Genomic DNA, 9715 nt, shown 5'->3' with positions numbered 1-9715 from the left:
TGGCCCCCTTCACTTTCACCACCAACCCCCTCCCCCATACCAGGCAGACATCAGCCTCCTTGTTGCCCTCAGAATAGACTTTATTTTTTAGCCAAGGGAAGGCCCTGAGATGGGGATCCCAAAAGAGGGGTTTTGTAGAGCATGTAAGGCAGCTATGTCCTGGGGGCCAGGTTGGTCCTGAGGGGCAGAAGGCCATCCACCCACTCACATGGCCGCTCCAGGAGGCTTTGCCACAGCCGCCTCTCCTCATGTGTGGAGTCCATCCAGGGCACCTGGAGCCCGTAACTGCTGCCTGGATGTAGTGGGCAGGGGAAGGGGTGGAAGGCATGGTCACGTTGGACACCCCAGATCCTGAGAAACACTGCCTGGTCCCTGGTCATGCCCCACCCCACCCCCCAGTTCCCAGTGGACACCAAGCTCAGGAAAGGACAGAGACCTGCCCAAGGCCACACGCTGAGCCCCTGCCTCTTAGCATCAGGTCCCCTCAGGGCTCTGCCCCACTCACCGGTGCCCAGGCTGAGGCGTGTGCCCCCCAGCTGGCGACTGCCCAGGGTCCCATGGTCCCAGAGGGAGAGCTCTGCACAGGCCTGGCGCAGGTCAGCAGGCCCGAAGCCATCATAGACCATGGTGTGATTGAACATGGGGTTGAGGCTGCGTCGCACCACCCTTGTCCGCTGGCGGCTGGCCCGGCTATCATCAGGCAGCACCGAGCTGTGGGGGAGGTGGGCTGACGTCAAGTGGCCACCCCCTCACACTCCCCAGCACCCACGGGTCACCGAGTCCTACCCACACTCCCTCGCAATGTCCATGTCCTCTGGTTCCTGCCTGAGAACCGGCCTCAAACCCTTGCTGGGACCTTTGCTTTGATCTCCTGCTTTTAAAAAGTACAACTCCTATCCACAGGACCCCAGAGTCCCTGAAATGCCAGTCTGCTGCTCCTCAGCTCAATCACCTTCAAGACCACCCAGAAGTGATTTCCAAACTTTTCTAAAGCAGGCGCTTGAAGCTCTTTCTGCAAAACAAAATATTACTCAGAAGTACAAAACCTAAGGGGAAACCAAAGCCTCTGGTTGAACCAGGGCTGGGAGCTCAGAACCTCATGGGCCCCACCTCTGTTTTTTTCTCTGAGGGTGGAGCAGCAGATGCAGGCGCCCCTAGAATTCCTCCGGTGCTTACTTTGAAAACCACTGAACTGCAAGGAAAACCACAACCTGGTTTTCCAGGTCCTCCATGGGTGGGCCCCCAAGACCAGCCAGGTCTGTCTCAGCTCTCCAGCAAGTCCTATAGGCACCAGTCACTGGAATGCAGCTGCTGGAAGGAGTCCTCACTCCTGACTCGAGGCCTTTGCTCAAGCGGTCCCCTCCACCCCTGCTCAGTGGTCAAAGCCCAGAGTGGGGGTAGGGGGGAATCAAGAGTGGGTGCATGTTAAAGGCGGGGGCACGCCATTGCAGGAGAAAGGAAGGGAAGCCAGGAAGTGGCGATGCCCCTCACCATTGTACGAAAGTATCTGGGGACCCTGAGCGCAAAGGGATGAGATCCTGAACCTCCTTCACCCAGAAGTGCAGCTCCCCGCTCGGGGGCAGTCCCGGACCTGCGGAGAGACTCGGCTCAGGCCCTGGCCCGGGGACAGCATCCCCTCACCCTTGCGGGACCCGGGTTCCCCCCCTCTCCAAGCCCATCCGGCTTGGCCCCTCGGGGGCGGTCACTCACCCTCGGAGCCAGCAGGGACGTACTTGAGGGACAGAGAGAGCAGCCCGCGGCTGGGAAGGTCGTCGGGAGAGGGCGGGACCTGCGAGAGGCGGGCTTGTCAGGGTCTGGGGACGAGGTCATAGGGAAAGGAGGGGGGCGGAGTCCCCAGAAATTGGTGGGGCGTGTCCCTGGGGCGGGGTCTCTGGGGCGGGGCTCCGAGAGAACCGCCTGCGGAATCCGAGAGCCACCCAAGCACCAGCCGTTGGAGACCAGACTTCTGCATGGGGCCGTTAAGGTTTCGAGGGCGAAGGGGACTTGGGGAGAGCCCGGTGGGGTAAAGGCGGGAGATCTGTGCCGGGCTCTCCCCACGCGGGCCAGCTGCTCACTCGGGGCTGCAGGGGGAGCCAGGTGGGCTCGGAGTCCCAGTCCCACGTGTTCAGGGGCACTTCGACTTCGCCCAGAAAGATGTTGCGACCCAGGCTTTCGCGGTGCCACACGGACAGGCTCAGCACGCGGCCCCGGAGCTGGGTCTGCGGGACGGAGTACTGGGGACAGGAAAGAAAGAAAGGGGAGTCGCTCAGTCGTGTCCGTGAGGTCTTTGCGACCTCATGGACTGTAGCCTACCAGGCTCCTCCGTCTGTGGGATTCTCCAGGCAAGAATACTGGAGTGGGTTGCCATTTCTTTCTCCAGGAGATCTTCCTGACCCAGGGATTGAGCCCGGGTCCTCCGCATTGGAGACAGACGCTTTGCCCTCCGCGCCACCAGGGAAGTCCGCTGGGGACAGGAGGTGCACTTAAACAAATGGAGCAGCGTCGAGGCCGCGGCCTCAGTGCTGTCGGAGGGTTCGCTGGGGCGTATCCTACCACGCTCCTTGCCAGAAGGAATCCTGGGGAGCCCCAGACGGCGTAAATGGGGGTCTGGACTAGCGCCGTGCCCACCTCTAGACCGACGTGCCGGCGGGTGAGTTAATGCGAGGCCCTCCCTGCCGTTCCTCCCGCAGAATGGAGGACTGGAGCGACCAGGAGTGATAGTACCATGTCTATCCCTGCCCCCCTGGGCCCGCAGGAAGGGGGGTTCGGTTCATTAATGGGGCCTGCCTCGTCGTCGAAGCCTCACCCGGAGAATCTCGTTGAAGACCGGGTTCAGATTCCGTTTCTTCACGGTTGTCTTGCGCTTGCTCTGCTTATCCGGGAGGAGGTAGCTTTTGACGTAGCTGGAGCGGGGGAGGTGAGGAACGGAGGTAAGGAGGGGGGGGCTTTACCCTTCCAGCCCCTTCCAGCACCTGCTCCAGCCACAGCCTGGAACGCGTGGCAGGCCTCGTGCCGCGCTTTATAGGAGTTAAATAACCCAACTCCCGCGTCTCCCAAGAAGGTTATTCCCATTTTGCAGATGGGGAAACTGAAGCCAAGAAAAGCGGCGCGGTTGGACAGAGAGCGCGGCCCCCTTAGCGCCCCAGCCTCGCGGGGTCGGGCACTCACGGGTCGGAGCGGCGGCGCCGTGCGGCGGCCAGGCCCTGGCACTGGATCACGTGCACGCGCAGCTCGGCGGCTCCGGGCTCGTAGCGCAGCGCGAAGTGCACGGAGCCACGCACCTGCACGGCGCCCGCCTCCGGCTCCCCTGACAGGCTCATCTGGCTGCCGCTCAGCTGCGGACGGAGGGTGGGAGGTCAGGGCGGGGGACCGGGGCTCACGTCTGCGCTGGGAAAGCCGAGCGCCGAGGGTTCAGATAGCGGGAGTTGGGGGTGGGGGGAAAGTGAGGTCAAGGGAGGGGTTATGCAGGGGTTGCGTGTTGGGATACGGGGAAAGGAGGCGTCCCCACCCCCACCCCCAGACCCTGTCCCTCGTCCCCTCACCGTGGAGGAGTTGAGGCTGGACATGGAGGAGCTGCTGCTGAGCATGCGGTCGAACGAGGGGTCGGTCCCCGGGGTCTCCTCCCCATTCTCCAGCATCTCAGACGCCGCCTGGGTCTTAGGAGGGGGGTAGGTGACTAAGTGACCGGGGCGCCCCCGTAACCCCTCGCCCCTCCCGCGGCGTTTCCCGGTCCCGCACAGCTCGCAGCCTCGGGCAGAGGTGCTCCCCGCCCAGAATCCGCTCCGGGTCTTGAGAGCAGCCGCGGGCCTCTCCCGCCTACCTGGGCAGGCGGGGGCTGCGGCTCCTCCTCTCCCCTCGACGGCGGCTGCATCTCCGGGTCCGCCTCCTCGCCGGCGACGACCGGAGGGTGCCCCAGGTCAGGGGCTGGGAGGGGCAAAGCTGCTCAGCGAGCCCCTCCCTTGCCCGCCCGCCAACCCGCCCCTGAGCAAATTTGGAGGGACTGGTTTACCAGCCAGGTTCAGGCCCCAGGGCTGCCCTGCGGTCGCCCGTGGAGACCACGCCTCCCCGCCCACAAAACAGGAGGAGAAAGGTGAACACAGGTGTTTGGGGGTCACTTAGAGCTGTCTCTGGGCTTTCCTGGACTGTAGCCTGCCAGACTTCCCTGTCCATGGGTTTTCCAGGCAAGAATATTGGAATGGGTTACCATTTTCTTCTCCAGGGGATCTTCCTGACCCAGGGATCGAACCCATGTCTCCTGCATTAGCAGGCAAACTCTTTACCGTCTGAGCCACCAGGGAAGATCAGATGGTAAAGAACCCGCCTGCAATGCGGGAGACCAGGGTTTGATCCTTGGGTTGGGAAGATCCCCTGGAGGAGGGCATGGCAACCCACTCCAGGATTCTTGCCTGGAGAATGCCCCCCCCCCCCCTCCGTAGACAGAGGAGCCTGGCGGGCTACAGTCCATGGGGTCGCAAGAGTCGGACACGATTGGGCGACTAGGCACAGCATGCATAGAGCTGTCTCTGATCCCCCAGCCTCCCTGTGCTTTGAACACACACCTCCTGGCTCATCTTCTTGGGCTTGGGGCTCCTCCTCCTGCTCTGAAGGCTTTGGGGGGACACATGGTGAGGAGACATCCGGTCCCTGAAAGAAGCAAGGGGTAGAAGTCACAGTGGGGACTGGTAGTGAAGGGGTCAGAAGTTATGATGGGGTCAGAGGTCAGAGGCTTCAGCTCCAGATTTTCCACCGCCCTCAGGGCCGAGCCAGCAGCCAGCTGCAGGACCAGTCTGGCCCTTTTACTTCACACCCCTTCACACTTCAGGACCTGCCCTGCCTGACTCCCAGGGTCCCCAGCGGTGGCATCTGAGTCTTGGACCTTGCCCAGTTCTGTCCCCCACCCCACCCCTAGTAGCCAATTCGGTTTCCCTTAGAGGCTGGGCCCAGAGCCCCATGTGACAGAGGAGGAGGACAGAGGCCTAGCCCAGGGTCTCCCAATTAATTCGCAGTCTGGGTTCTTTCCCCCCCGCACACCCCACCTCCGCTCCAGAGACTGTACACGCACTCGTTAGCCTGTTGAATCACTCATTACTCACCTCCGCCTCGCTGAGCCTCTCTTGGGGGCCCTCGTCTACGGAGAGCCTGGGAGGAGGGAGAGGTGTAGTCAGGGATGGGCCGACTGGGAAGCACCTGCCACTGCCTGCCACACCTTCTCACCTGGGCTCCAGGGCCTCTTCAGTCTCTTTCCCTGCAGCCTCGGCCTCCCCATCGCTGCCTCCAGCCTGGTCTCCTGCACCCAGGTGAGACGTTCTGTGAATCCCTGTTCCTGGGATGTCTGGCCCTTGGAGATGCCCACTCACTCCCCAGAGCCCATGCCAGGGCGGTGCCCACCCAGAGTCACATAGTACCAGGGGCCCCCTCTCCTTGTCCACATATACCCAGTGACCTGGGCTGCACAAGGCCTGCCCCCTCTGGGGAGCTCCTCTCACCCCTGCAGCCCTTCTTTCTGCGGATAGAAGCTCGGACCAGGTCAGAGCCGAATTGGGCGTGCTGGTGCCGCTGGGAGCGTGCTTCCTGGAACCAGTCCCCAGTTAGGATCTTCAGCTGCCCAGGGTCTGCCAGTGATGCCCGGAGCTTGCTGGAGGATGGGGGAGGACGTGGCGGTCACCGCTTATGCAATCAAGCATTCTTGCCACCCACTCTGTGTGCCAGGCCCTGTACCTGGGGCCAGGGATATAACAGTAAATCAGACTTGGTCCCTGCTTTGGAGGTGCTCAGGTTGGCGGGAGATTGAGTCTGGAATAAACCAGGACTACTATAATGTTGTAGGAGTCATATGTATGTAAGAGGGTCAGCTTTGCCTTTGAGAGTCCTGGAGAGCTTCCCAGAGGAGGTGACATTTGAATTTCTTCTTTAAGAATTCAGTTCTCCAGGTAGAGAAGGAAAATATTTATTCTTCATTAAATGACTGTGTATAACCCTTCTTAACTCTATGAAGTAGGCTCCTTAACCCCATTTTACAGATGAGGAGAGTGGTGCTGGTGAGGTCCAAGGTTATAGGCTAGGAGGTGTCTGTGTGTCCCCAAACACTACTGACAAGTCCCACGCTCCTCTTCACCGTTTTATTCCAGGCATGAGGGAAAGCACAGAAGTGAAGGGTGTGTTTGGGGACTGTGGAGCGACTGAGTGGCCATAGCATTACACTTTGAGTATGTCAGGTGGTGGGGTTTACTGGTGGAGGGTGAGATGGGAGAGGCTTCCAGAGACCAACCAGGGAGGCCTTGTGGACCACAATTCTGAGCTTGTCCCTGACGGGATGCTGAGGTTTCAGGAGTGGATACCAAGAATAGATCTGGAGAGTTCTGGCTGCAACATGGCAGGTGGACCCGAAAGGGCGAGACTGCAGGCAGGGAGGCTGGCCGGGAGTGGGTGCAGCCATGCTGGGAGAGGTGATGAGCTGAGGCCATGGGCCTGATGGCCAAGCGCCAAGTAGACCAGGGGGCCAAAGCAAGGCCTACTGAGATTTCTGACGGGCTGCACCTTGAAGGGACAGGGTGGGGGCCACCTGAGCACCCCCAGGGCCAGAGGCCCCTTTCTCCAGGGCTTCCCTTGTTCTGCCTTACCTGACCCGTCCCTCCTCCAGCTGGCGCAGGCGGGCATCTCGCTTCAGGACCTCGGCAATGGCCTCCTGCTCCTCCTCTGTCAGGAAGCTGAGATCCAGGAGCCCATCGGCCTTGGGCTCTGGCTCATGTGCCATGAGGAGGCCAGGCAGGGACCAGAGCCCCTCTGGAGCTGGGTGGCCCCTCTGGGGCATCAGCCGGGGCAGCGCCCAGGCTGGGCACACGTGGCTCCCTGGGGGCACACCAAGGGTCAGGGCACATCCTGGAGCCAGCTGCCTTTTTCTGCCCAAATATACAACCCTGTGGTGGGCAGGGTACAAGCCCAGGAAGGCTGAGATCAAGGTGGCTTGAGAGGTACTCATGGACACATGCTTACAGAGGCCCATGAACATACTCAGGGACACACTTCAAGACATGTACAAAGACATGTGTGTACACACTGATACATGTAGATACACTTGTCCCCAGTGAGACGTACACCTGGTCACGCATGCACACTGACCCTTGTATAAAAACAGGCACATGATATCTGGTCCCACATAAAGGGCCCTAGGCGGTCATAGACCCAGATCTATGTGCAGACCAAGAGATGTACCTCACACATCCTCACACCTGCACACAGGCAGGGGCATACAAGGGCGACAAGGACCACAGATGGCTTCACCTGTGCAAGGGTAAGTCTGGGAGCAAAGGCGTGTCCCTAGATACCTACAAATCACACAGACTTCTGCACACACATACTGAACCCCCCCAAACCGGATTGTGACCTTGAAGCTAGGGACCAGGGCCTCCCCCCTAAAGCCAGACTTGTGCACACAGCAGATGGTCAGTAAATGTTTGACTAGTTAAATGCAGAAATACACCTGCACACACATGGGGAATACACACACACAAACACACAGCCAGACACATATCTGGCTTGGGAAACACAGGCTCACACACATATCTGCTTGGCACTCTGCCCTGGGAATCTCCCTACCTGGGTCCCTCCCCTCCACCCTTCACCCCCACCCTACCCTGGCCCAGTGGGCCTTCCTGTCTGAGGCAACCTCCTCCCCAGCCCACAGCCCAACTTCCTCCCCCGGAGGTAACCGCGGCACCCACTCCCCCTGCGGCCTCCAGCCCAGGGATGCCCCTGCTGCCAGCCCTGCCCCCTGACCTGGAAGCCCGGGCCACTCTACTCTGACTGCATGGGATCCCCACACCCCGGCCTGGCTCTGGCTGGGGTCTTGGCCGTGGAGGCTGAGTGCTGCAAAGCAGCTTGGGTACCATGGTGACTCCGGAAGGAAAACATCTCTGCAGCCCCGAGGGGCGTGTGGACGTGGCAAGGGGCCCGTGACCCGGCCTGAGCCCACGGGGCGGGGTGGTCTCTCCTGTCCTCCCACTCCACCAGTCCCCTCCCTCCCGGGGCACCAGGCAGGGCCAGGGTGGGGCGAGGACGCTCAGTAGGCAGGTCCTGGCTTGTGTCCGCGCTCTGTGCCCTCCCAGCTGAGTCAGCGAGCCCGTCGAGCAAGCCCCTGCCCCACCCTCCCAGGGGAGGTGGGTGGGTGTCTCGATCAGGTGTCCTGTATGACGCTGGGGAAATGCCTTGTGCCCCACGCTAACAGCATTTCCTGAACATCTACCATGTGCAGGTCCGGGGTGTTGCAGACGCAGGGTTTGGGGCTCCTCTGGGGCCTGGCGTGTGAGCCCCCGTGTTACCTGGGGTCGCTGTGAATCTCTGCTCTCGGCAGGCGCCTGCATACCGTGGGCCTGGGCGCCTGTGTGTTTTGTGGGTGTGAGTGTTGCAGCTGCGTGTGTCTCTGGGCGTCATGTCACAGCGTGCCGCTGCAGAGGGGACTGTCGTCTGGGTGGTGTGTTCTGTGACCTTCTGGTGACAGCAGAGTGGGGTGTGCGCCTGTGTGTGTATGTGTGACGGGGCTGTGTGTGGCAGTGTGTAGCCTGGTGCCCCGCGGGCTACCCAGTGTGTGTGTATGAGCGTGGAGGCAGAGGGACGGTCTGTGGAATTGACTCTACCCTGGTCCTGAGGTTGAGGGCTGGGCTGTGGGCTTCTGAGCCCAGGGTCCCAAGTAGCGCGCCCCTCCCTGCAGTCCCTTCTGGTCTCAGAGGCAGAATCCAGCCTCTGGCCCTCCCCATGGTTCCAACCCTCATGGGACAGACCCATTGGTCAGCTTAAGTGTCTGTCCGTTTGTCTGTCTGTTTGTCTGGTTGCTCCAGTCCGAGACACGTTCCACCTCCCCCCTACACCCTGAGATCCTAGAGGGTGCTCAGGATGCCAGGTGGAAGTGCCCGCCCCTCTAGGCACAGGCAGGGGACCCCCAGCCCAAGGTGTATTACCTGTAGGGGTCCAGAATGGAGGGGACGCCTTTGTGGGGTAGCCCTGGCTCCCCTGGCCGTCAAGTTCAGGGACCAGGAGAAGAGCAGTGAGGGCCTAAGGCTGACTCAACCGGCAGCCCAGCAAAGTGGCTGCCCCACGGAGGAGGAGGAAACACCTTCTCACAGGGCCCGATGCAAAACCGGGCCTGGACTCCTGGCTCCCCAGGGGTGCAGTCTTGGCTTTCAGCAAACCCAGAGCTGATCTGGTCAGTGGGAGAGGCCCCGGGCTTGGCCCCAGCTCCTGGGCAGACTTCCTCTGTAACTCCTGTAACCCGAGCTGGCTCTCACCCCTCAGAGCCTCGGCTGCCTTTTTCTACAGAATGGGTTGCAGCCCCATCCTGCCCACTAAGGAGCTGATAGAAACTTGCTTTGAAAGCAAAGTTAGAAACCTTTCTGAGAACAAGGGCAGTGGAAGGATTGCACACGGCAGCCAGATAACCCCGAAGAGTTCCTGCTCTGCCGCTGTGTGACCTTTAGCAGGTCTCAACCACTCTGAGCTGCAATTTCCTCCTATGCAAAGTACGGGCTGCAGAGCGTGAAGAACCTCTAAGGGAGATGGAAGTGCCTGGAACCAGTTGGCACAGTTACCAGGTCCTCTGGCCAACATAAGGCCCTTTTGACAACCGCTGTCCCTCAGTGTCCACACATGCGTCCCAGGAAGTGCTATTACCCACCCCGTATCTATTAAATGGGGATAATAATCCCTCCTCAGATGGGTCTCA

At 60.8% G+C, this 9715-nt stretch overlaps 1 protein-coding gene across 1 annotated transcript; it reads right to left on the bottom strand.

Annotated features, from left to right (window-relative positions):
- Nucleotides 1–59: 59 nt before the first annotated feature.
- Nucleotides 60–9130, bottom strand: SYTL1 (synaptotagmin like 1). The gene is made up of 15 exons (XM_061148318.1): nucleotides 8955–9130; nucleotides 6621–6849; nucleotides 5487–5635; nucleotides 5215–5287; nucleotides 5094–5139; nucleotides 4560–4644; nucleotides 3821–3924; nucleotides 3543–3656; nucleotides 3169–3335; nucleotides 2807–2903; nucleotides 2076–2234; nucleotides 1711–1789; nucleotides 1492–1591; nucleotides 506–711; nucleotides 60–292 (listed from the first exon to the last, which is right to left on the bottom strand). Exons 2-15 carry the CDS (start codon nucleotides 6809–6811, stop codon nucleotides 153–155), a joined length of 1710 nt encoding a protein of 569 aa, XP_061004301.1. The 5' UTR covers nucleotides 6812–6849; nucleotides 8955–9130; the 3' UTR covers nucleotides 60–152.
- Nucleotides 9131–9715: the final 585 nt, after the last annotated feature.

The sequence above is a fragment of the Dama dama genome, chromosome 8 (genome assembly GCF_033118175.1).
Source record: "Dama dama isolate Ldn47 chromosome 8, ASM3311817v1, whole genome shotgun sequence".
In the NCBI taxonomy this organism is placed as follows: Eukaryota; Metazoa; Chordata; class Mammalia; order Artiodactyla; family Cervidae; genus Dama; species Dama dama.
The sequence above is the reverse complement of the archived record's forward strand: the minus strand, read 5'-3'. Positions and strand labels throughout refer to the sequence as shown.

Excerpts from the sequence above, each read along its gene's own strand:
- SYTL1 (XM_061148318.1), bottom strand. The coding sequence starts at position 6,811 with ATGCCCCAGAGGGGCCACCCAGCTCCAGAGGGGCTCTGGTCCCTGCCT. Across the intron at positions 4,645-5,093 it reads AGAGGCTCAGCGAGGCGGAG|GGACCGGATGTCTCCTCACC; the intron begins GTGAGTAATGAG and ends TGCTTCTTTCAG. Across the intron at positions 2,904-3,168 it reads CGGCGCCGCCGCTCCGACCC|CTACGTCAAAAGCTACCTCC; the intron begins GTGAGTGCCCGA and ends CCCCCGCTCCAG.